At 53.0% G+C, this 25,991-nt stretch overlaps 1 protein-coding gene across 1 annotated transcript in view; it reads left to right on the forward strand.

Moving 5' to 3' along the window:
- The first annotated feature begins 6,232 nt into the window (after positions 1 to 6,232).
- The window catches only part of SMAD6 (SMAD family member 6), a 44,046-nt gene continuing 24,287 nt past the window's right edge, over positions 6,233 to 25,991 (forward strand). Inside the window, 5 exon segments of the mRNA XM_082321363.1 lie at positions 6,233 to 6,942; positions 6,944 to 7,039; positions 7,042 to 7,378; positions 9,705 to 9,761; positions 11,599 to 11,676. Coding sequence (XP_082177489.1) covers positions 6,586 to 6,942; positions 6,944 to 7,039; positions 7,042 to 7,378; positions 9,705 to 9,761; positions 11,599 to 11,676 — 925 coding nt within the window. The 5' untranslated portion in view covers positions 6,233 to 6,585.

The raw sequence follows: 25,991 nt of genomic DNA on the forward strand, positions 1-25,991 counted from the left end.
ATGTGTGAATATTCGTCTCTGGCTGAAGGTGAAATGACACTGCGAGGCAGTGGGACTACACAGGGTCCCTCTGGCCATGTTTGGGGAGAGGGACAGCTCAAGAGAGGTGGAAATACAGCTTTTATTAAGGGGGAAAAAAGCACCTTTCTCTGCTGTGGAGGCTGGCATTAGGTTTGGATGAAGGCAGCCTTTCTGTCCTACAAAACCTGAGGCACCAGTGCTTTCCTTGCATTGCAGCAGGGCTTTACTGGGATGGCTTGAGTTTGTTTTCCTACAAAATGAAAGCAGCAGCACAGGGGATAATCCTGTACTCGTGGCACTGGCCTGACTTGTGCTTCAATCCCTGTTTGTCCTGACCCAAACCAGGGAACTGAACCTAATACCCCGTATCTCAGATGGGTGCTCTCATCTCCAGCATTGAAGTCGGACTCTTTCTCCCTGAATAACTGCTTAGTTATTTAAACAAATTGGCCCAGCTCCACCCAGAAGAGATTTAAAGAAATGGGGCTGCAATCGCCCACAGAGCCGGGTCTTCTCCTGGGATGTGAGAGTCCATGTCCCTGCTCCAAGCATGGGGCCCCTCCTGGGGTGGGGACCACCATGGGTGGGTGCCATCACCCACCGGTGAGGAGCTGTTGGGAGATGATTTTACCTCTGTGGCTTTGACTAGAAATCCGGGCTTGAGCTCAGGCAACCTTTCCAAGCAGCACTTCGTGGAAACTGGTAGTTTGCTACCAAAAAAAAAAAAAAAAAAAAGGTTTGGTTTTGCCAAACTGACATTTTTCTGACACAAGAAAACATGTTGTCAAAAAACTTCCCAACCCCTCTGCTGGGAATGTGCTCTTTGCCATCAGTCCCCAAGGCTGGAGCGCTGGGGTGTTGAAATGTTACTACAGCCCTGGAAACTGTGAGTCAGCTTGTCCCCACCCACAGCAGATACTCGTGGGAAGGGCCTTGAAAAGCCTGGAAACTCCGCAGCTCTTGCCTTGTGGAGTTTCCATTAACCCATTAACATTAATTTCAGGTCTGGTGAAATGCAGCATTTGGTGAATTTCTATCAGATTTTGTCTGTTTTTCCCCCCGTTCCCTTCCTGATTCTGATAAATTTTGGAGGATATTTAATTTCAACTCGTCCCTAAGCAATTTGGCTGCCGTGGCCCCGGTTCACCCCCCGAGCCCCGTGGGACAAGCTGGGCCTGGGCAGCAAACGCAGCACCTGCTGTGGTGCCACCGGATCCGGTGGGGATTTGGATGGGGTCTCTGGATGGCAACACTTGCATCCCGCTTGGAGGAAAGGTGCCAGTGCAAACTTAGCTGGTGCAAAACCCTCCCGGCTGTGCCGCTGTGCTGGGATAGAAATGCATCGGCTTGGGCATCTCCTGGCAGGGAGGAGGGTCGTGCAGCGATGTCCCAGCTTCACCGGGAGAAGACGTGCGGCTGCTCTGCTCCCCATGGGGATGCGGGCAAAAGCCACATGGTGCCGGCCATCCCCGCCAGCGGCTGGGCAGCCTGTCTGCACGCACCGTCGGCGGCCGCGGCGCGCCGTGACACACATCAGGGTTGCCTCGAGCAGGTCAGGGTCTGGGTGCGAGGCTGCCGTGTGCGTGCAGGCTCTGTGTGCAAGCCCTGCCGCAGTGGGACATGCAAACCCGTTTTCGGGGCACGAGGTCGGCGGGACGTGAGCTGTGCTTCCCTCAGGCGAATCCACCGTGCTCAAGCTAAGCCCTGTTTTTGCACACACACAATTCAGAGCAGCCTGTGCAAACCAATGGCCTCAGGCTGTCTTGGAGCCATCTGCAAACTGCATTTATTGCCGACTGGAAAACACGTGAAGGTAGCAAATCCCAGGTCTTAACTCGGCGTACGGTGATGTGAAACAACCCGTGCGTTCCCCTGACGCGTGCCCTCGCGTGTGTCCCAGGAGAGGTGGCAAAGGGTGGCTACAGCTCGAGCCCAGAGGAGCCGGGACGGGCTTTGCCGTGGCTGGAGCCCGCCTGGGATGGGGGCAGGCCGCGGTGGCGGGGTGGGATCACATCCTCTGCGTGAAGGGTTTCAAGATGCCGAGGTCTGGGAGCATGGGCTCCGGCGTTGTGAAATTCTCCATAAAGGAAAATTCTTCAAACATTTTTTTTTTTTTTTAGCTTTGGATTTATCAAAATGCCTTGTTCTGATTTTAGCTTTTTCCATTTTGAAGACAGTCCAAAGTCCTATCACAGTGTGTTACCGCACAGAATATAACATTTGCAAGAGTAAAACGAAAAGTCGGTTTGAACTGGAAGATCACGGCAATGTCATTAAAACAAAGGAAATGGGACATTCTCGTGTTGTCAAAACTTTTTTTGTCTGGTTCCTTTCAAAATCAGCTTCCAGCAAAACCAGCCTGATTTTATGAGGCATTTTTTTAGTTTTTGGCAGAGCCCCTCGTTCTGGCACAGCAGTTTTGTCGTGGTTTCTCTGGCCGGGCTCACACGCTCTGTGTCCCCGTTCCCGGGCGGTGAAACGGGGGTGCAGCGCGTCCCCCGGCCTTCGCTGCCCCTCGGCATCGAGTCAGCGGGGTCCCCTGGCTCAACCCCATTTGCAAGGCATTAAAATAATCTACAAATTGAGCTGTTAGAGTATTGTTTAAATGGCAATTATTCCTTTTGTGTTTTAATCTCTGCATCCTTCCCTTTGACCAGAAACATATAAAATGCTAGAGATAAAAAAAAAAAGCAGAAAATTCGGAGATTATTTTTCCTTACTGAAAACCCGGGCCGCAGCAGTCCGTGCCTGCAGGTTTGGGCTCTGCTGTCGCCTTCGACCGTGCTGGCGTGGACGCGATGGCAGCGCTGGCCCCTCTCCCCCCTCTCCCCGCTCCCTGGTCGCAGTTTTGGCTTTGGGAAGAGGTTGGTGCCGGCGCCCTCCCGGCCACCCACGGTCCTCCTGGGCCCAAGAGGATTTGGCTTTATATAGTACCTGGGAGATCCATGTCAGATAAGACTGGCAGGCTTTCAAAAGCTTCTCTCTAGCTTTTGTGCCAAGACCTATAGGATGTGTTCCAGAGCATCTCCCAGGAATGTTTGTTATTATGACAGGCAAAAAAAAAAAAAAAAAGGAGGGGGGGGAAAAAGGCAGCAAAGGAGCACATTGCTGTTAATTACTAGAAATCCTTTAATAACCAACATTACTATAAATTATATGTGCATTATGACAAGTACAATTGAGTGCTCTGTTTTTCTTGCCCACGTTAGAGCACGGAACAATGTACTCTTGTTGCAAGAGCTGAAATGGATGGCACTTGGGTGAAATCAGGACTTCTCCATCACATACCTGCGCCCGCAGAGATGGTCGGCCGCCCCGGGTCCCATGAAAGCTCCATTGTTCGTCGTGCCATATTGCAGGCACCATGATTATATAGTGTTGGATAAGCAGTAATATGTTCCTTGCTGAAATAATAACCTAACCTTAGTTTGAACAGTGCTATATTTAAGATTTATATATATTTAAATGTTGGTAATTGCACATTTGTGGCATATTATAATTTGGATGACAGTTTGTAAATACGATATTGGAAAGAAAAGCATCAGCTGCATTTAGGGAGGTAAATCTTGGGGTCACGCAGGACAGGTTGATCGATGTGGATTTTAAACAAGCGTTGGAACCTCTCTGGAGCAGCCTGGGGATGGGCAGGGATCCTGCCCGGGTCCGAGATCCAGGAAATCCCAATTTCTGCTTCCACGTCTGAAGCTGAATCTTTTTTGCAGCCCTTCCATGCGTTTTAACTGGTCTTTATTCCCTAACGTGAAAAAAGGCTAATAGCATTTTCCTACCCCAGTGGGATGTCGCTGGACTTTTGTGAATAGCTGTGAAGTGTGGTGTGGATGTAAAATATCGCTGCTCTGCAGGTCGGTGAGAGCGCTGGGGTTCAGCATGGCCATCACGGGGCATTATTTCCACGCAAAGTGAGTCAGTACCCAAATAACATCACCTGGTTTTACTCCCAGATTGGATTTGGAGCCGATCGGAGGAGGACGGCGCCGCACAGGACCATCAACCCCCTGTCCGTAGCAGTTAGGAAACCCAATGGCAGAGGCAGCAGGTCCCTTACAGGATTTACATGATTTTTTTTTACATTGCATTTTTAAGAAGGCAAACCGCATATTTCCTAAAACCCACCCAAAAAGGGCAGGGGAAAAGGAGCTTTGCCCCTGGTCCTACAGGTCAGTAGGTGCACAAGTAACCCCCCGAGTCAAAATCGCTGTTTACATACTATAATTGTTGGTGCCAACCTTAGTGGCACACAGCTATTGATTTTAAATGGAGTATTTTGGCATCCCTCACGTTAAGCTGACACATGCAAATTAAGTTTGCCATAAAAAAAAATTGTACAAACTTAACCGAGTGCATTTAAATCATATTCTTAGGTGCATTATGCAAGTTTGGCGAAATGTGGACATGGACCTTCAGTTAAGGCATGAGCTACCCAAAGACGCCAAGAGACAAACTATGAACGTTCAGGTGGCCCACAGTTTGTTGGTTGAAATACTTTTATTGTTTTGGGTTGGGTGTTGGTTTTTTTTTTCCCTAGCTGGTCAACTGCTGGGGAATGAATTGCCAGGATTTATTTTTGCTCATTACTGAAGCTCCCGGGTCGGTTCTCAGGCTGATCCGGCAGACAAAGCTCCTTTGCTTTCGGGTCCCGCTGATCCGGACGAAGCCGCTGCCCAGGGGCGAGGGGAACGTCCCGTCCCGTCCCGTCCCCTCCCCGGCCCGCGGTGCGGTGCGGTGCGGGGGAGCGGAGCCCCCGGGAGCGGGGCCGGTTGCGGGAGCCGCCTCCTCCGGAGCGGGTCCCTGCCAGGGGCAGTGGCCCATGCGCCCGGGGAACCGCCGCCTGAACCCCCGCTGCGGGGCCAGCCAGAGGAATCGCCGGTTTAGGGGGTTTTATTTATTTTTTAATTTGGGGGGGGGGGTGTGTCCCACCCCCCACGCGGTTCCCCAGCCGCAGCCTCCCTCCACCACCGTTCCCACCCGGCCGCCTGGGGCGGGACGCGGCGCCGCTCCGCCCCCACGGGGCCGCCGTTCCCCCCCGCCCCCCGCCGGCGCCCGCCCGCCTCCCCCGCGGGGCCGGGGCCCGCCGCCTCCCGCCGCTCCCCGCCGCCCTGGGCCCCCGCGGCGGCGGCGGGCGCAAGGACCCGGGGCAGCGCGGCCCGCGGCGCCCGCGGAATGTCTTTCATTCACGGGCACGCCGCGCCGCGCGAGGAGGGAGGGAGGGGGGAGTGGGCGGTGCCGGCGCGGCGTCCCGGCCAATGGGCGGCGGCGCAGCCGCGCGTCACGCGGCGGCGGGCCAATGGGCGCGCAGCGGGCCTGAACTTTTGCCACGGCGGACAAGTTGATACATCGCGGGGGTGTGTCCCGCCGCGGCGGCTCCGGCGGGGGGGAGCGGCCTTAACCCCTGCGCCGCCGCCGCGCCGCCCTGACCTACTTTCCCCCGGGCGACGGCGGCCGGGCGGCCCCCGACCCCCCTTCCCGGTCCCCGCGGGGGGCAGCCCGCCGGCTGGAAGCGCGGTGGGGGAAACCGCCTCGCCGGAGCGGCGGGGAAGGGCGGGGGGGGGGGCGCTCCCCGCGTTGGTGAGGAGGCGGCTGCGGCGGCGGTGGGGGGGGGGGTGTGGGGTGTGCGCCTGTCCCTTTAAGAGTTCGGAAACTTGAGCCGGTGTTTGCGCAAGGCCCGGTGCCGCGCGGAGCCGCCAAAGTGTCTAGACTGGCACATGATGGGCGGCAGCCAATCGCGCCGCCGCTCGCGAGGGGCCCTGCGCGCGCGCCCCAGCCACACAAAAGCCAGCGAGGGCGGGCGGGCGCGAGCGAGCGAGGGAGCGCGGAGGCGGCGGCGGCCCCGGCCCCGGCAGCCGCGGCCCCGGGAGCGGCGCCGAGCCCTGGATACGTACGACGCCGCACGTGCTGACGCCGGCCTTCGCTCTGGGTTCTGCTGCTGGTTTTGCGCCTCTTCGATTTGTATTTTGTAAATTTTATCCTTTTTTTCTTTTTTTTTTTTTTTTTTTCCTCCCCCCCCCAACTCTTTTTGAGCGAAGGGAGCCGAGCGCGGAGCCGGCGCCAGTTCCCCGCCGGGCGGCACCCCCGCGCCGGGGCGCTCCCCCCGCCCCTCCGCACCCCGTTGTATGGTGGAGCCGCCGAGGGGCGCAGCCCAGCGCTGCCCCGGGCGCTCCCCGTCCCGCGTCCCCGCCGGCCGCCCCCGCCGCTCCCCCCGGTCGGCGGCCGATGTAGGGCACGGCGCGGCGCGCCCGAGCCCCAGCGCCGCCACGGGAGCGGCCCCGCACCGCCGCGGGCGTCGGCGCAGCCCCCGCGGCGCCGTCTATGCCCGCTCCGCGCTCCCTCCCCGCCGCCTCCCCCATGGTGCGGCCCCGCCGCGGGCCGTCGGCGATTCGCTGGGCAGGGCCGCGGGGAAACGAAGCGCCGCGCCGGGCGCTCGGCGCAGCCTGCGAGGGCGGCGGGTCTGAGATGAGATAAAGCCGGCGGCGGAGCGAGGAGCCCGGCGGGGGAGGGGGGGGAGCGGCGGAGAGCGACGCGACCCCCGGCCGCCCGCGGTGTCGTATGTTCAGGTCCAAACGCTCAGGGCTGGTGCGGCGACTTTGGAGGAGCCGCGTCATTCCGGACAGGGACGGCGGAGATGGGAGCGCCAGGAGCGGCCACGACCTGGGAGCTACCGGTAGCTGCAAGATCCCGGAGAAGAACCCTTCGGCGGAGATCCGGGCGGTAGCGCGCAGCCTGCTGCGGGAGGCGGAGGAGCAGCGGCGGGGCGAGGCGGCGTCCCGCGGGGACCCCATGGCGGAGCGGAGCGGGGCCCGGCTCCGCGCCCCGCCGCGGCGGGAGGGCGCCGAGGGGGCGAGCCCGCGGCGGGCGCCGGAGAGCGACGGCCGGACGGTGACCTGCTGCCTCTTCAAGGAGCGGGAGCCGGGCGGACACCGGCCCCCCGCCGCCGCCGCCGCCACCACCGCCGCCGCCCCCGACGGCGCGACCGACGGCGGCTCCCCGGAGCGGCGGGGCCGGGAGGCTCGGTCGCGGCTGCTGCTGCTGGAGCAGGAGCTGAAGGCCGTCACCTACTCGCTGCTGAAGCGGCTGAAGGAGCGCTCGCTGGACAGCCTGCTGGAGGCGGTGGAGTCCCGCGGGGGGATGCCCAGCGGCTGCGTGCTGGTGGCCCGCACCGAGCTGCGCCTGGGGGGCCAGGCCGCTCCCCCCCACCTGCTCCTGGGCAAACTCTTCCGCTGGCCCGACCTGCAGCACCCCGCCGAGCTGAAGCCCCTCTGCGAGTGCCAGAGCTTCGGCGTCGCCGACGGCCCCACCGTCTGCTGCAACCCCTACCACTTCAGCCGCCTCTGTGGGCCAGGTGAGCAGCCGGGGAGGGGGGGGGTCGGGGTCCTTCACCCCCCGCCCGATTTGGGGGTTCGGGCCTTCTGGCCCTTTCCGCCGCTTTTTTGAACCCTCGTGGGCAGCCGGCCCCGCGCAGCGGCGGGGATGCCCGGCCGGGATGCGCCTGGCCCCGGGTCCCCCGGGCTGGCAGCCCCCCTCCTCCCAGCCGACAGCGGTTGGTGCTTAAAAGCCCCCCCCGCGCCTTTTTTTTCCTTCCCCCCCTTCCCGCGGAGGTCCCCCCTGCTATTTAGGTGCCGAAGGGGCGATAATATGCAGTTTGCATACTGCTGGCGCCAGCCTGGCTCGCTGTTTATCGGAGCGGCCGGGGAGCCGGGCAATTACCGCCGCCGGCTTAAAGCCGCAGGGCCCCGCCGGGCGCAGCGGGGCCGGGGCGGGAGGGGGCTGCGGGGATGCCCCGGCCGGGGGGGAGCGCCGGACCCGCGTGGGAGGGGGGCAGCTGCGGCTCATGCATTCCTCGGGCTTTTCTTATTTCTTTTTGAGGGGTCCTGGAGGACACCAACCCCCTCCTGACGGTCACTTCCTTGGCAAGAGCTTTATTATTATTATTATTATTATTATTATTATTATTATTATTATTATTATTTATTTTGCAATCCGGGATCCTGCCTCTCTTTTGCATCACTTCTTTGAAAGAAACTTATATGCTGGGCGTGCTTCCCCCGAAGGTCGCTAGAGGCTGGAAGCAGCTTTTCTTGCTTCACTTGGAGTAGATGTGCATTTGTAGGAACGGTGCATTTATTTTAGAAACGGGCAGAGTTTCCCAGTCGCCTTCCTGCAGCGGTAGTTGTTTTCCCAGCAGTCTGTGGCTGCAAGCTCCATGCAGGGAGTAGTAGAGAGCAGGGCTCTTATCGAGTGGCTCCTTATCATTTTGATAGTGGGTGGCTGTGCCAGGGCCCCACCCGCTCCGACCGGGCGCTGGGGACGGTGGCAGGAGCCTGGGAAAGGCCATTTTCCACAAGTGTTTGCGTGGTACCATCCGTGTTCGCCACCCGATTTACTGTGGGGTGACGCAGCGGAGCGGTGTGAAAGCACCTCGGTGCTTCGAAGAAGTGCCCCATGGCAGCGGGTCTGGCTCTAGCGTGGGACCAGGTCGGGCCGTTACACCCAGACTGGGACATCAGCTCCATTATTTTTTATTTTGAGACTCTTAAGCACCCTGTGAGGAGAGCATCTTGCTGTTGGGCAGCTTGCTCGGTTAGGGGAGATGAGGAACCTTTTCTTAGAAGCAATAAATGCCCACAGGCCGTCCCAGAGCCATCACACAGGGGTTGCGGAGGTTGTTCCTGGTGAAAACCCAAGCTGAGCTGCAGTTGTTGGACCGGGTGCCTCGCTTTCGGATCCGTGTGGGGGCTGAGGAGCACGCCCTTGTTGCACTAGCCTGGGGTCAATGTGATGCCATTGACTTTTCAGGACAATTTCTCATTGAAGTCAGTGTCTGCTCAATGCCAGTGCCGTGATATAGCCCAGCTGGCCGCGCGCTCCTCAATTTTAGCAAGTTATAATTCAAGAAACACATTGCTCCATAATGCAGAAGGAAAAAAAACCCTCTAACTGGTGTGTGAAGTTGATGGAGGACCTTTGACAGCCTTTCGCATGGTCGTGACTCTTACGAGGACAGCAAGAGCCAGTTAGATGACCTGGTCCAGCAAAGCACTTCTAAGGACTTGTTTAACTTTAAGCGCATGACTGTTGATGGGCTGCTGCTTAAAGCCGAGCTTGGGAGCTTTGCTCAAGGGAGGTCAGGCTGAGCAGGGTCATGGGAGGGGTGCCAAGGGGTTTGTTGGGTTGGACCAAAGTGACTTTGGTGGCTTGTTGGCAGAAGGCAGCCCAGTCCCTGGTGTCAGGCTTTGTGTGCCAAGAGAGGAGCATCTTCTCATCGCCCGACGCCCTTCTTCAGTCCTTGCAACCTGGTCAGGGAGCTGTTGTTAAGCCCGTGTGTGTTTGAGCCATGGTTGGAGGGTTATCTCCCAACGCAGACGATGAAAGCATCGTTCTTTGGGAGCAAGGTGCCATTTTGCGTGCTTCAGGTTGTGGGTGTCCAGGCAGGGGTGTAGGGGAGAACTGCAGCATTTTCAGTAGTAAAGCCCACTTGGGAAGGTCAAGGTGGAACCCTCATTCTTCAAAGGCTTGAAAAACTCTCGGTTTCAAGTTGCTTCCAAGTGTTTTTTTTTTTTTCCATTGGGTGTTTATAACCTTGGAAGAGTTCCTGCCTTGAAGGAGAAAGCGCAAGGGTTTTGTTGACAAACCGAACACAGCACTAACAGAAAGTTTTGTTTTTCCAGAGTCTCCACCACCTCCCTACTCTCGGCTGTCTCCTAATGATGAGCAAAAGCCACTGGGTATGTATTTTCTCTCTTTTGATCTCCCGGCAGCTCTTTCATGGTGCAGTCCTGGTGTTGGTTCTAAGGCATCCCTACACGGCACGTCAGGCAAAAGCCAACAAGTCGGGATTTTATGGCTGCTCATTATTTCTGAGCAAGCATCAGCTGACAGGTTTTAAGAAGTAAATGGATGTCAGTTCATCATACCAAATTACTGCATAGACACATGCATATTTTCCAAAATAATATGAAGCGCTATCTTTAATGAAGGCGTAATGAAAGGTTACCAGGCGCCATGTTTTGTCTGCGTGTGTAATCTGTGGGATGACGGAGCGGAGGGGGAGTCGGAGCTCCTGGGTGCCATTTCCATAAAGCCCTGGCTGCACAGCGCCGTGGAGGAACCGGCTATTAACCTTCCTCTCATTATTAAAATGAGACGTAAACTCTTTGAAACTCGGCACTGTATAATTTCTGAACGGCTTTTCACTTTTCCTGATGAATTATAAAAGCGTTTTAAAGCGAGTGAAAGCAGCTTGGGTGGGTAGGCTGGGCATGAAGGGCAGGCTGCTGGAGAGCCTGGCACAGGGCAGCCTTGGAGCCTGGTCCTGCATGGTGCACGTTGGCTTGGAGATGTTGCGAATTGGCATCGCTGCATCCTGACCATCCTTTCTTAGCGCCCGCTTCTTGCTCAAGTAAATGGGAAACACAGATGTGGGAGGGAAGAATCCCACGTCCTGCTTGGGTTTCTTGCCAGGATCGGTGCAACCGAGTGTGGGATTTCTGCCTTCGTCCTGTAATTGGTGCCTCTGATTTACAGAGAGGGTAATGACTGAGGGGAGCTGCTTTTGCTCCCCGTTGGGCAGGGATGGGGAGGTGGCAGAGGGAGACAGGCGGGGTTTGCCGGGGGGGGGGCGACAGGAGCGGGACAGGGTGCCTGCCTGTCCCACCCAGCCCCGAGGGAAGGCGGGAGCTGCCCTGTGCCAAAGGTGAGTCCCTGCCCTGCCGGGCCTGGGAGCTGCCTGCGACTTGCCTGCGACGCAGCCGCTCGTGCAGCCATTGCGTGCGCGCCTGGCGGAGGGACCGGCTCCTTCATCCCTGCAGCCGATCTGTGGCATGGGGCAGTGACCAGAGCGTCCTGCCAAGCAAAATTTGCTGGTCATGGGTTTTGGTGTTTTTTTCTTTTTTTTCTTTTTTTTTCTTTTTTTTTGTTGTTAGTTATGGAGGAAAAAAAAGGAGTTGTCCCTCCCCACGCTTCCCCTTCCAAGTTAATTCCCTTTAGAAACTGCTTGTGCTGCAGGGAGAGATGATAGTGAGTGACACGTGACTTTATTAAAACAACAGCCAGGGATTGAAATTTGCTTCACTGGCTTGTTCGATTGGAAAAATAATAGTTAATCTGTGAGCAAACAGTTGAGCACTTAATTAGAGGGGTGTAAGCAAGAGAGAATAACAAAGACTCTTAACTTGTTAAAACAAAGTTTCCTTCGCTTCAGCAAAGAGGAAGGAAGGAAGGAAGCAAGAATAAACAGCTTCAAGAATTTTAATGGTGATAATTAAGTATAGTGACTATGAATTGTTTAGAGGCTTAATGTAACTTTATCCAGTAAGCACCAAGTTCCTACTTGTTTGATCAACTTAACTGCAGTTATTTTTGTGGTCGAAGCAATTCAAACTTTGCATTTGCATGGTAGAGGTACAAAGTTAATCGCTGCTTTCTGGCCTGGTGGAGAGTCTCTCTTGGGGAGAGGTGGGCTGGCGATGGGAAGCAAAAGAGCCACGGGTGCTCACGTAGTGCTTGCAAATGCAGGAGGACTAAAAATGCTTCTTTTTTTTTTTTTTTTTTTTTTCTCCCCAGATCTATCAGATTCCACGTTGTCTTACACTGAAACAGAGGCTACAAACTCGCCCAACGTCACGCCCGGAGACTTCTCAGGTTGGCAGATGTTTGCACTTTCCCGCACGTGTGGTCTGCGCCGGGGAGCTCGTGGTTGGGGCAGGACAGCAGGAGGAGACGGGGTTGTGGTGCTGCTGTTGGTTTATGTTCTTGGTGTGAAAAGAAGGAAAAAGCAGCTATTTGAGTTAATTGTTCAATGTCTGCACTCCGCGGGTTGCCGTAAGATGCTGTTTGTCCGATGAGTGTGCTGGGACAAGCGGGGACGTTTGGGAGGTGGCCACGGGGCTGTGCGTGTCCCCCGTGGAAGCTGCCTGGGCCTCGCTTGAGCCCCGGGGTCATGGGCTGGCGTGGGGCTGGGCTGTATGCCGTCACCGTTCTCGTGGTGGGAGCGGTGAGGCCACGTCAAACGGTGCTGCTTTGTGCTGGTTCTTGCCGAGTCCGTCCGGCTTGCGTTACCTGTTGGGTCCTGGCCCTGCAGTGCAAACCCTGCTTTCATGAGCAGAGCTCCCAGCTACGATGCCATTGAAGCTCCTGAACAAAGTTTTGCTTAATTAGGTCCTGTTTTTTTTTTCTCTGCCCCACCCCTGCAACCTTTCATTCATTTAATGGTGCTCTGGAAGGCCTGGGGTGGTTTTACCTGCAAGCAGGTAGAGAGTTGGGGCTTTCATTTGCTTGGCGTTGGGCTGTGGCTGCGGTGATCGTTTCACGTCCTTCCCCTCCGCTGTCCCGGGCTGGGGGCTGGCTGCATGGGGGAGAGGAGGGACCTGTCTATAGGACCAGGTTTAATTTCTATGTAAAAAATGACCTGGTTAATGGTCTGAGAGCTAAGATGAAGGTAGACAAACCTTCATCCCGGTGAAGCCTCATGCACCTCCTTCAGCAGTTGGGGTAGGCTTTGCGGTAGCATAGGACTTGGGCACCTTGGTGCTGAGTTGCCGGATTGTTGAGCGTGTGGATGGGGTTTGCTGCTGTCTCTGGGGGATGCTGTAAGTCGATGGTGGTGGAGAGGACCCTTGGGGTACTGGTCCGTTAGCCGTGGCTTTTCTCTTCTCCTTCTCTGCCTGCAAGAGTTTACGGAGGGTTTGACGAGACCTGGACTTCCTTGGGATGTTTCAGCCCATCAGACTCCGCAGCACTTTAAAGAGCATTTAAACAGCGTGGCACCGCAGTGTCGTGGCATGGTGGCGCGTTTCCCTCCAGCGATCTTCCCTTCTCCTTCTCCTTTAAGGTTCTCCTGCCCTGGTCGGTTTTGCCGCGGCGCTGCCGCGTGCCGAATCCAGCGTGCCGGCCCGCCTTGCTTTTGTTGTGCTGCCAAGTGTCCATAGCAGGGGAACAATTGATAGCCAGGAGTTGGATCGTTCAGGGTTGTGCTATAATAAATATGTGTTTGCAATTCCTAACAAACATTCCTCGGGCTGGATACAGGTCCGTAAAGCTCCCCATGCCCATGGCTTTTATTGTAACTTGATAATTGCCATTAATTATAGTAGCCGAGTTTGAAAACCGGGGTTCCTAAGGATGTAATGGTTTAGCTTCTCTCGCAGCTGAGCCCTTTATGGGGCATCTGGTGGATTTTCTGGAATAGAAGAGAGATTTTAACTTTTACTTGACCAATATAATGATAACATGTGACCGAGATTGTACTGAAATCGGATACCTCCTCTCCCCCTGTGTAGTTTCCAATGGTGTAACTTTTAATAAGAGTCTGGGGCTGTGCGATTTATTTTTCCCCAGTGCTCATGATTGCTGAAAGAGGATAAGAGCTTCAGGGAAGTTAACCCATACTTGTCATCATGGGGAAGTAAAAGGAAAAAAAAAAACCACTTAGACTCTAGTCTATCTGCCATGTTTCAGTTTGTTTGTTCTCCATTTCGGCTTATTTAATAGGTCTGCTTGAAATGTAGGCCTGTGTAAATGATACACGAAGCACACGGTCTTCCCTGCCTTTTCTTGTGTGTACCGAAGGAGCTCAACATGCGTTTGACTCCCGTTCCAAAAATAAGTACGTTTTGGATGTAGCGTCAAGCCACTACTATTTATTGCTTCGGCTTTGATCATCAAAAAGGCTTTTCCTACTAAAACCACAAAATTCAATTTTGGGTAACAAAGAGAACCATTCTTCTACTGTTATTTGTTTACTTGATGAACTTCTTAACAGGAAGTTTTAGCATGAAGTCAAAAGATCATCTTTGTCATATGCATAAAATTAAAAAAAAAAAAAAAAAAACCCAAACCAAAAAAAAACCCAAAAACAAAACCCAAAACCCAGCCTCTTTTTGAAGTAGACCTTTTTGTGGCTGTAATACCGCTCTTAAAAACAGGAAAAAGTCTTCAGTGAACTAACAGGCTCACTATAAAATTCGGAGTAACAGTCTGTGCTAACAGGAAGCACAAGTTGTGAGTAGTTATGCAGATGCAACCTTGTGTGTCATGAACTGGATCGATGGATAATACCCCAGCGTCCTCTTCATCTGAGGTTCAAAGCGTTTGGGTCATGAAATGAAGCTGTCTGTCCAAGGATCAGCGTCCAGCCACAGCATTTCCCTCGGATTGGGGATGCTCCTGATTTCTCAGTGAGGTACAATGGCTTGGGAAGATCGGGGTTGGTGGGAAAGGCGCTTGGAGGTGTTTGATCCCAAAGTTTCCGTCTTCTGAGCTCAAGCAGTGTCACATTCAGGCTTGCGGGAGTACAAAGAGGGGCTCCATCTTTTCCTCGTTAGATTTATTTCTGCAGCCATGTATGCCTGGGGAGCAGAAGTGAAGAAACCCTGCAGGTTTGGGAGTTGTAATTTGGGCCCGGGCGGTTCCCCTGGCCGGGATTGTGCCTGTCCCCTGGGTGCCGGCAGAGCCTTGGCCAGCATCGGCGTCCCCGTGGCTCCCCCGGACGGAGCTGGGGAAATACCAGGGAAAGGGCAAAATCCAGCAAGGCAGGAACAAAAGCTCAGCCCCGTGACTCATAATTGGTGGAACATTTGTAGTAAATTTTTTTTTTCCTTCCCCTCAGACTTGGCTCCTCTACTGCGTGCCAAGAAGCTGCTGTACCCGTTAGACTTGCCAGGCTTGTAGAGGGCTGTGCTGCTGCTGTGGGAACTGGTTCAGTATGGTGGGGACGTGCTGGAGCAGATGTTGTGGGCCATGGGCTTTGGGATTCCCTGCCTTCCCCTAAATCCCACAGGCTATCTATCCCTCACCTTCCTTGGGAGGGACCCTCTCTTAAAGACCATGAAATAGCCCCGCTCCTCAGCGCTCCCCTTGCACAGCACGCTGTGTCAGTCTGTCTTTTGGGCTAAAAAAGCCCCATGACCAGAGTTCTCGTTAGTGGTGGCATTAAATTCTGGAGGTCCTGAGGACCATGCAGGAGGGGAAGGGTTGAACACGGGTAGGAGGGCAAATGATGGTGGTGCTGCTTGGGAGCCTCCCGTAGGTCACCAAGCTGACTGGACCATTGCTTGTGGCTGCTGCAGGTCTGGAGCAGCTTGTCCGTCCTGTAGAGACTGCAGAAATGTTGGGGCATCAGTTTTCTTGGGAGCAATAATAAATAAGGATGAGTAATTAGCTGTAGGAGCAGACACATAGTGATCGGTGCAGCTCACTGCTGCCTGGCAGCAAAGTCCCCGGCCGCCGTGCAGAGGTCCTGCACCGGCTGGGAGTCTCCATTGAAGGTACTTAACAAAGACTATGCCTGCAGCAGTCAGCGCCAAGCTCTTATGATAGCTATTTTTCCTCAAAAAGAGGCACTCATCACTAGAGCCTGTCTCATGTGTCCCTACATGCCTGCTCGTTACTCCTTGCTTAATCGGGAGTCATACCTGTGCTTGTGCGGAAAGTTTCATTGTTCATATGGAAATGCCTTTGTGAACTGATGTTGCCCGCGAGGCTCGAGCCCTGTGTGTGGCAGGGTTTTCCAGAGGGAGAGAGCTCCTTGCCGAGCGTGGGTGTCCGTGTCCAACCCACCTCCCTTTAGCTCTGCGGCGCGCCGGAGGACAGCATCCCGCGCCCGCATCTCCTGCCACGGACCGGCCAAGCCGGTGCCTGGAGCTGGGGGATGCTCAGCACTGGGTGGATTCAGCTGGAGAAATGAAAGCAGTTTGGTGCTCGGTAATGCACCTGAGCAGAGAGAAGAGGAGAAATAAGTGCTACCAGGGGAGAAGTGAGAGCTGGGAATGAGAGAAGGGCAGGAGAAGAGTGGGGACAGCAGGGGCTGGTGAGCAGTGAGAAGCCAGGGAAGAAGCTGCTTTAGATTTTTCCAAAATTACTAATTTTTTTTTTCTTTTACTTTGAAATCAATTCACTTCCCATGTGCTAAAACTTTTCAAGAGTTTCAGCTCTGATGAACCCATTTGTAGCTGAGAACATGCATGCAAAAGAAGAAATTGTGAGTTGGTGGTTTGTTGGAGGAGTGATTAATTCCTCTCCGCGCTGCGGAGCGGTGGGGAGCCGTACCCAAAAGTGGAAGCGCACGCGTGAGTCTGCTCCGAGCAGCTCTGCCGAAGCCTAGAGGGTGATGGGCTCCGTGGACAGATGAGCTCTGCCCAGTGACTTTGTGTTATCACCTCCAAAGTTGGTGAAGGATAAATGTGAATTAAAAGAAGGAGGAGAAACAAAGAGAGACTGAATGGGCTGGAGCTTATTTAAATTGTTTTGTTTTGTTTTTTTTTTCCCCAAGGCCTGGGAAGGTGGAGAAGTTGCTTGCAGGGTGGTGGGACTGGGGGTGTCGGGTTTGGCGAGCAGGGTCCCCATAAGGAGGAGGAAGGCCGGACTGTGCTTATCCATCCCGGCTGATGACTCAGCCCCGCTGAAGCAACGCCACAGCTCCAAAGCGAGAGCCGGAGGGTTTTTTCTGCTTCCAGCAATATTTAGGATGAACTTAAGGAAGCCTATTTTAAAACCCATTGAATGGAGAAGGTGAATGTCTCTCTTCCTCCCCCCCAGAAATAACAGACTGCAAGGATTTATGCTAACAAGGAAATTTATGAAGATCCTGTGTGTTAGGAATAGGGGAAAAAAAAAAAACCTATAAATATGTAAGGCGGATATGTGTGGAAACTGGGCAAACATTGCCCTTTCCAGACTGGGGGAGAGATTGTGAAATTACCTGTTAATAGAGGAAAAACAAAAAGATAGTTTTCTCGTTAACAGGGTGGCAGTTTCTTCGGGGGGTGAAATGTTGGTTTTGCAGCTTTCTGATGATCGCCTCTGGCTTCGGCGCCTCTCGGTGCCGGGCTCCCACTGCAGCCCTGGGTGCAGGTGCCGGCTCAGGGTGGCAGCGCTGGGGGCTGGGGGCTGCAGGATGGGTCTGACCCAGCAGCACCGTGAAGCCTTTTCATCCTTTCCTTCCCCTCATCCTATTGCAGAAACATAAATCCATTAAAGAAAAAAAAAAAAAGCAGAGCATATCTGTGCATCCAGTTTAATCACAGACAGATGTTTATTTGGGCCAGTAATGGTTTTGGTTTCCTTTTCTTTCATATTTAACTTTAAGTTCGCTGGCGTGTCTTACCCTGTGCAGTCTATAACAATCAGGGTTTGGCTAAAAACTTTTCTTGTCGGAGGAGTGAGCCTGTTGCCAAGAGCTACTTCTTTGATGCAAAAAAATACATCCTGGAGGTGCTTTGTCAGATGTTTTTATATTAAGCATTTTTCCTCCATAGTTTTAGTTTGCCAACGGGAAATAAAGTGCATCTATTTTCCAGTGTGCTTCAGAGAGGAATTCTTTGCTCTGTGTGAAGGTTTTCCCCATGTGGCTGTGGACGGTCGTGAATGTCGGAATCCCCACTGGAGAGCGTGACCGTGCAGCAGCATCCTTCTCAATGGCTGGGAGAACTTCAAAATAATAACCTACCTTTGCTTTGGGTTTGTTCATGGGCAGCTTCTGGTCCTGCGTGGGGTTGACATCAAAGGCAACTTTGCAAACTACAGGGTGAATCACGGAATTGATCCCTGAAAGGGAAGGTGGGGAAGCTCTCGAAGACAGCATCCCTGGGCTTTTAGCGCCTGTCCCTTTCAGAGGGATGCAGGTGTGCTGTTTCATTTTACAACAAATGTCTTTCTGGGTTGATGATAAATCCACTGGAGCCTGTAATTTACAGGAGGGCTGTGGGGTTTTTTTTTTGCGTTATGTTTGTGCTTGCCACGGTGGGTGGCTCAGGTGGCAGCTCCTGGAGTTCAAACACTTCTTTCTTTGGAGCAGAAGGGGAAGGGAAGGGGTCGTTGATCCTGCAGCTGGGTGGGCTCCTTGCTGTGTCCAAGGCCTGTTGATGGCAGTGCATCACCCCTGAGCAATGTAACCCAGCAGAGAGTACTCCACTGGCGTTGCTAACGTATAGCTGAAGATGTTGCCCAGAGCATCGAGACTGAGCAAATACACCCTTATTTACCAATTGAAGAAAGAACGTGTTAGATCAAGGGTGGGGAAGATACTCCCTGCACGCGGTTGTTTCTCCATTAAAACCCTCACGTTTGGCCACCAAACCCAAGAGCTGTAGCGTTGAGGTTCATAGGAGTGTGCTCTTGTAGAGCTTGTGGATGACCACGCTTGGGTGACGATACACGTTCACGTTGCCACCTGTACCCAACGTCCCGTCTGGAGAAGCAGGAGAGGTGATGGTGACCCCATCCGTGCAGAACGCAGGCCTCTGGAAGGAGGATGAAATTTCGGCAGTGGCCGTGCAGCTGTAGAAGGGTTTCTAAAGCAAGTGACACCTGTTCATAAAAATATCCTACGGGTTATGAGCTTGCAATACAAGCCTTTTGGTCTTGAAATTAATTCGGAGCTGAGCCAAGTTAGTAACGTGGGGAGGGGAAATTAATTTTGTGAAGGGTGAGGGACCACTGGGGAATTTGCTGGAGATGGGAAAAGAGCTGGTTTGTGCTGAAGGTCTCCCGAGGAGGGAAATAAAGGTTGTTAGGAGGCTTTGCATCCTGTGCAGTGAGAGCATGTCATCGCCAGCCTACAAAAATACTGACTTCTAGGGGGGAAGGTATCTTCTGGACTGGGAGATGGAGAAATGTCCCTCTGTTACGAGCTGTACAAATGCCGTGCAAGAGCAGCACCGTTCTGCAGTGCATTGATGGTGCTGAGGAGGGAGGGCAGGAGGGAGCTCCCACAGCATCCTGCGTTCGAGCAGGGCTGCTGTGTCCCAGGGACCTGCCTGCCCCAAGGAGCATCTTTAGTTGAGACAGCTCTGGTGATGTTCTTCATCTGAACTGATGAAACGGTGGTGAATTCCCTTCTTCCCATGTGCTCTTCCATGCGAGGAGCCAGGGAGTCAGTGATTTTCCCGGGGTGGATGGGGTGGCTGCAGCAGAGCTGTGAATTGAGCAGAAATCTCCCCCGTCACCATCCGTTGCTTGCATTGGTTCCCGTGCAAGAACAGCTTTCTTTTTCCATTATTATGATGGCTGATAACTACTGCTTTAACCCTCCAACACAGACAGCACGTAGAAAAACGTGGACAATCGGAGCTGTCCCTAGTCCAGAGGAAGGAGGAAAAAAAAAAAAGGCAGAATGGGCTGCCAGGGCCTTACGATCATTTGTCTGGAGTAGCAGAGAGTGCCTGTTGCACAAGGGGTGGAAGAAGGTTGGTCTTATCAATATTTGGCCCCGTGCCTAATGCAGGGATTAAAGCTGCTTAGCAGATGATACCTCTGCCTTTGCGTGTGTACACACAGCTTCCCCGGCTCTGAAGGAGAATTTGCTGTCTTGGAGCCAGCCAACGATGCTGCCCTAAAATGAATGTACCACGGGCAGTATTTGGGGAGCACCATTTCGTTGTAGGCAGTACACTGAATTTCTCAGTATGTTTCTGCAGAGAAGGAGAGTGAGTTGCCCTTTCTCTCCCTCCCTTTACGTGGAACTGGGATGGCTTTTCGCAGCTAGCCGGGATGTTTTCAGCCTAGAAGTTCTTGGAGTAAGTACAACACCCAGATAAAATATGTTTTTGTCTGTGGTTCATTGAGTAGTTATGATGTTTGGCCTTGAATCACAGAATAATCACATCCCTCGCTTCTCCAAGCACCTAAGCATCACACTTAAAAAAAGAAACATCAGGAAGTAAGCAAGTTACTTAAAAGTAAATTAGTTTAATCATTGTAGCCAAAACATTACATTCTTGCACCCTATTAGGAGCTGGATATGGCTTTCTAGGTAGTAAAAGTTCTTTTGATGTAACTCCGGTTGTGTCTTTTAAACAGTGCATATCTGATGGTACGTCTTTGTTTGAACTTGACTTTTTTTCTGTGCCTGTGTTTTGCTTTTTAAACGGATTTGCTGAATACTGGACATAGTGTATTTATGACCTTTGAAAATGGTGAATGTTTTGAAGGAGGAATTTTGGCTTCTTATAGGGACTTGTAGAGAGAGGCTTGTATTCACAGTTACAGTAATAGATTTTTTTGTGGCACTTTGATGAGTGAGAGGTGTTTATAGGCTTGATTCATAACTGAGTTACTAAGGTTTTCCACGGAAATAACTTATTAAATCTGTGGCGCTCACCGAAACGATTGAAGTCTGTAGATTTGCTATTCATCAAAGGCACCTCCTTTCCCGGACTCCAATACCTAACTCAGCATTTTACCTCTGGAGGATGCTCAGACCCGAAAGGGCTGTGCGGTGTGGGAGCTCAAGATGTGTTTTAGTAAGAAATTAAAAAAAAAAAAAAAAAAAGAAATACCCTAAGACAAACTGGAAAGGAGGGGGGAGGAAAAAAAAAAAAACCTTCAGGAAAAACATCCCCCGTCGTCCGGAGCTGCTGCTGGTTAAACCTGGTTTTCTGGAACACTGCTTATTTGTGTGGATTTTACTTTGCTGCTCGACAGCCGAAAAGTACATCCCTTTACTGCTGCTGGCCGGGCTGCTGCAGGCTTTGAAGTGCCTTGAGCCCCTGGAACCGCAGGTTCAATTTACTGGCAAAGGAGACTCGGCTCTTTGTCCTTCCCAAGTGCTTGGGATCGGAGGGGATTAGGCACGCGGCTGCTGTGATTCCCAGCCCCGCCGAGCGCTGCTGTGTGTCCTGCCGTGCCGTGGGCTCCGGGAGGGAGGAGAGGAGCGTGCTGCTTCCCTGTCCTGTGCGGGGATCGAGGTGCTTGGCGGCGATTGAGGATGAGGAGGGACGTTGGCTCATTGAGGTCCCACCTTGCTCACAGGGTGTTGTGTTTGGATGGTGCATGTCCCAGCAGCGGGCCGTACTTGCTCTCCCTCCTGTTTTATGCCTTTCCCTTGGTTCATTCCCCCAGAAAGTGGGTGTTTAGCCTGGAAAAAAGCATTGCTATGGGGACTGAGCACTCGGAGAGGGGAGGTTGATGAGAAGTTGTGCAATGCATTGCCAGTGCTGGGGTCTGGGCTTCGGATGCTGAGAACTGTTCAATTCCTGTTTGATTTTTTTTTTTTTTTCCATAAGAACAAAAACATTTCACGTGGAAATGCCTGTCTTGGCTGACGTCTTCCAGAGTTGCTAAATGCTGACTTATAATGGCCTTTGCAGCTTCTGGGGCTGGAGCAGGGATTAAATGGTCTCCAGTGTTGAAGCGCTGGAGCATGTTGCTGCCCCACTGCCTCCTTCCCGGAGTTGCTTTTCCTTTGGTGAGAAGCTGAGCATCGCTTTGGTTCGTCATCCCACGCTTTGGTTATGAGAAAACACCAGCAGCATCAGAGGATATAAATGCAATTAAAACCGAAGCCCTGTTCCTGCCAAAGCGTCTCCTTAATCAGCCTTTTTTTCAGCCGTTTCAAGGCAAGCAGCTTGTGCTGGTGATGGCGGTTTGCTTCCCCGGCGCTGCTGTGTGGTGCTGAAGAACTAGCTCTGATGACCAGACCTGAATTCCCTCATACAACAAAACCTGTTCCTAACTCTCCATGGGGATGCGAACTTTGGCTGAGAACAGATGGGCTGCGATGCTTCTCTGTGCGCTCGGCATTTTGCATTTCAAGTTATAAAAGTCCATGTACAAAACCTGCCAAAAAGTCAAATTCCCAACAGTGCAAGAGAGAGGGGTCAGTAGAAAATTGGTATTTTTCTTCACAGCAGTTTTCTGTTCCTGGGGGAGTGGGAGGCCTTTTCTGATGGTACAAGGGCCCCTTGCAGCGGAGCCTGCGTGGTCCTGCCCTGCAGCATCCCTCAGCCCTCCCTGTACCGTTCCTAGCGCGGTTCCCAGAGCAAACCCTGGAGCAAAGCCCTCCTCCCCTCCCCAAATGGCAATTCATGCGACTGCCCTCGTGTCACATTTGCTCTCCCAGCTGGACACCGACGCTCAGCTGGACCCACTGCAGCTTGGCCATCTCCCCGCCTGGGCTTTGAAGAGCTGTGCTGGTCGCTGCCCTCCCCTTCCTCCGCCTGCATTCGGGTTTTATGGGTTTGGAGATGTTCCTCCTCCTCAGTGCTCTTCAGCGGCTGAGGAGGATCAGGCTGCCCTTTCCTCGCGTTGGCTGTGTTTTAGAGGCTGGAGGAGGAGTTGGAGGATTCATCCTGCTGCAGAGGCATCTCTTGATGCAAGGAGGACCACGCTGGGGATACCTGGGCAGGATTTCTCGCAGCAGCAGCACTGCGGAAGGTTTTGAGACACAACTGTGTCAGTTTTATCTACATATTCCATTAGCGGGAGTGAAACGTGCCAGCAGAAAGGCTGTTTTTCAGCTCTTTCCATTTATTAAGGTCTCATTTGCTAAAGATTTTTCCATTTGAGGAGCCAAAGAATGTTAAAGACTTTTAAAAAAATGCCAGCTGCCTTACACTTTCACACAGTGATGCAAACCACTGTTGTCTATCTAATAAAGAAAAAAAAAAGCATTGACTGAAGGGTTTGCAAAAAAGCCCCGTGGATACCTGCACGGAGGTATAACACTTGGGTGTCTGGTTGGTGGGTGATGATAACGCTGTGTCGTCTTTAGATTTATTCCACCTGTCTCCAAAGGGTCCCGGAAGGGTGGATGTGCTGTTCAGAGCACATCACTTTTCTTTCCTTTATTTCCCTTTTTTTTTTTTTCCCCCCCTTCTGGCTGTTATAAAGCACGGCCTATTCTGAGGGCGAGCGCCTGGCGCTGCGCTCAGACAACGGTCCGTTTGTGAGATCCCGTGTCGGCAAAATGCAAGTTTGTCCACTTGGAAGAATGAGGCGGTTGATTTGTCTTCCCCCCGTGGAAAGGCTGTGGGATCTCGGAGCATCCCTGCCTGCCCCATCCCGCACCGGTGGCAGGGAAGGCAAACACGGACTGGGGTGGCTGGGAACTCCCCAGCTCTCCTTTCCTTCGCTTCTGAATAAATGCCGTTGGTGTCGCTGGTCCCCAGCGACGCCTTTGGGAGCACCGTTGCATCTTCCCCCCGAGCTCTGTAGCACACACAGTCGTCGTGCCCTGAACTCTTCCTGTGGCTTTTATATTTGTTGCTCTTTGAGCCCCAAAGTGAGCTGTATGTGAAAATGAGCTATATATATTTTTTTTTTCCCCCCATTCTTCTTCTTCAGATCCAGAGAAGATGTGGCATAACCCGACTTTTTGCAAAAAGGGAACTGAGGAATTACAGAGTAGCCCCTTGCCTTGTGCTGCAGGTTTCTTTAGGGTCCAACGCTTGGAAAAGGAAAACAAATGTGTAGGGAAAGGCCTTTACAGTAATTAAGTCTAAGCAACAAGGAAAGCATACGGGAAGTGCTGTACTAAAGTGTTAAAGACACTTTGAAATATCACACAGACGTAAATGATGCTGGGGGAGGTGACACTGCGTGGGCTTGTTCCCATAGCATCCTCCCCCAGGGCTTGACTTGGCTGATGGTGCTCTTAGCTCGTGTCCAGGGGCCCATCTCAGTGCTAAGTGCATCTGTGTTGTGTTGTACAGTCTCTGTGTTGGGGTTTTTGATGGAGTAAAACTGTTGTAAAGCTTCTGGTGTTTGCAGGGCGCATCACTTTGGCTGTCCTTGCCCATCTGAAAAGAGGAGCTTTCGTCCGTGCAGGTGCTGAGATCAGTGAGCAAAGCTGCACCGAGTCTCACAGCTCATAGTCGCTGGTACTTATAAAAAGCTCAGGCTCTGAGATTAGATCTGCTTGGTTTTGTCTAGTGCAACTACTTGGTGCATCCAGCTGTGGAGAGAGGGAGCAGATGTGAAAACGGGGAGCTTAATGTCTCAGACCCAAACTGTCCCCATAAAATGTGTCTGCAGCTGCCATTGAAGTCTCTAGCTGTTTCTGCCACAGGGCTAATAATGGTAAAACTGAATCCATGAGGTTTTGATTTTGGCCTATTCAAAATTGGAAAACTCTTTCTAGTAAGATTTTATGAAGGCCTGAAAACAAGACGCTGTAGTTTTGAGGGGGATGTAGATGCCTGTGCCCAGGGTGCAGAAGCAGCCCTTCGTGGGGAGGCCAGGGCTTGTTTTCCCCAAGTGTCTCAGGAATTGCTTTCTGAGATCTGCAAAAATCCCAACCGAACAAAAAAACCCAACAAAACTTTATGAATCAACCGGGAAGCCAGTAAAAATTAGGAGTAACAAGCTCATTTCAATAGAAATGGGTTTGCTGCTCTGCTGGCTGCCAACCATTTATGAGACTGGCTGGGTGCCGGCGAGCAGGGTCCAGCACGCTGCATCCTTCCACCTTCCTGCTGCTGGAAATAATTTGTGACTTAAAAAAAATAAATAACACTATTGTGGAGCTTGTTTCTTGGTTGGGGCCTGAATTGCGCAAGGGTGACAGCTCTCACTAGCTCTGGAGTTTGCAAAACCTGGTTGGGGGCTTTCTCCTCCATCTCAGGTGGGTTTCTGCTGGGTTTCTGTCCGGGTGAGGACATTGGATGAGCGTTGCATCCATGGCACATTCAGTCTGCTCGCCCGATCCAGTGCCAGGGGAAGAGCTGGATCGGGGTGGCCGTGCCGATGCAGGGGTGTTGCAGGGAGCGTTGGATGCTGTTAGGTGCCATGTGTTGAGTAGCTCAACAGCACATGGCGAAAGCCTTAGCCAGGGCTTTGACATTGATGCCCCAGACATCTCTTCTCATGTCATGTTTTCTGCCCTTTTTGTTCAGTTTTCCTGTGGGGAGTCTAGGGAAACGCTGCGGGCAAGGAAGTGAATAGGTCGGTCAGTTGGAACGGTAGCTATAACTAACTCATTGACCTGCTGCAGTCTATAACCATCAATGGCAGCTGATGAACGTGGTGGGAATGAGCCCATCAGATCCCTGTGGTGGGATGGCCGTCGTGCATTGGTGTCTGCCAGCGCGCAGCCGTGGCCTCTGGGGAAGCGGCATTTCCTACAGGCCAACATGAAGTGGTTTGCGCAGCCCCAGAGGGGACCAAGCCACAGGACCGATCACAGGGTGGGGCCCGTCTGGCCCTTACTCCATCACTTGGTCCCCATCCTCCTAGTTCAGCCAAAGCCGTCAGTGTTCCTGTGGTGCGATCTCTTGTCCTCATGGGGCAGGGTGATCCTGGGACAAGGGGTGGGCGAGAGGAGACTCTCTGGCTATTTCATGTCCCTCAATGAGCTGATGATGGGGTGTGTGCTTTGCTTCCCGAGCCCATGTCTCTGGTGGGGACATACCAGCCCCACCAAAACCCAAAGTTGTTTCCCAGTGAGCCAGGTGATGGCTTGTTTGGAGGACGAGACCCCAGAACAAGCCCTTTTCTGATTTGGCCTGTCTTTAAATATCATGGGAGGTTCCCAGCGTGGGAGTCCATCCGACTTTTCCATTTGTGCTGAGCTTTATTTCAACGCTTGCACAGAGGGATGGTCTGTGTTGGAAGCTGGTGTCCGTGCCACCCGTCGGCAAAGCCTCTGTCCATCCCTGGCCGGCGTGCAGGCGTCCATCTGAAGCCGTGCCAAGTGCTGGGGATGGCTGTTGGTCTGCAGGCAGCCGTGCCGTACGACGGCCGCCCCATCCCATCGGGGTGAGCATGGAGAGGGGCGGCCGTTTGCACCCCGTGGGCAGCGCATCGCATCTGTCTTCTCTTAGCCAAGCTGATTTATACCCGGCCTCGAAAGATTTATGGCTATCTCCTGGAAAAAGGGAGAGACTCCGTTTCTGGGATGCCATGGGACGCTCTGCCAAAGCCACTCACGTGTGACTGTGGAAACTTCCACCCCAGAGGAGAGCAAGGAAATTCCTTTGCGAGTACAAAGTAAGGTAAAGATCCTATGTGCGCGGTGAGTTGCTCTTCCCCCCATTGTTGAGCTATTTTAATGAAAGGGAAATGTCAGCAAAAGTATGTTTAAAAAAAAAAAGTCACTCACACATCACTGGTTTTAGAATAGGAGTGCTCTGGGCAGCTTCTTCGCTGCTGAAACAAGAAAATTAGAGTCATTTTTTATTTCCAGGTAATTATGGCCACATATTTTGAAATATCAATGGTCTTTTCCACGTTGAATCATCAAT

Source organism: Platalea leucorodia (genome assembly GCF_965183815.1).
Source record: "Platalea leucorodia genome assembly, chromosome: 9".
NCBI lineage: Eukaryota > Metazoa > Chordata > Aves > Pelecaniformes > Threskiornithidae > Platalea > Platalea leucorodia.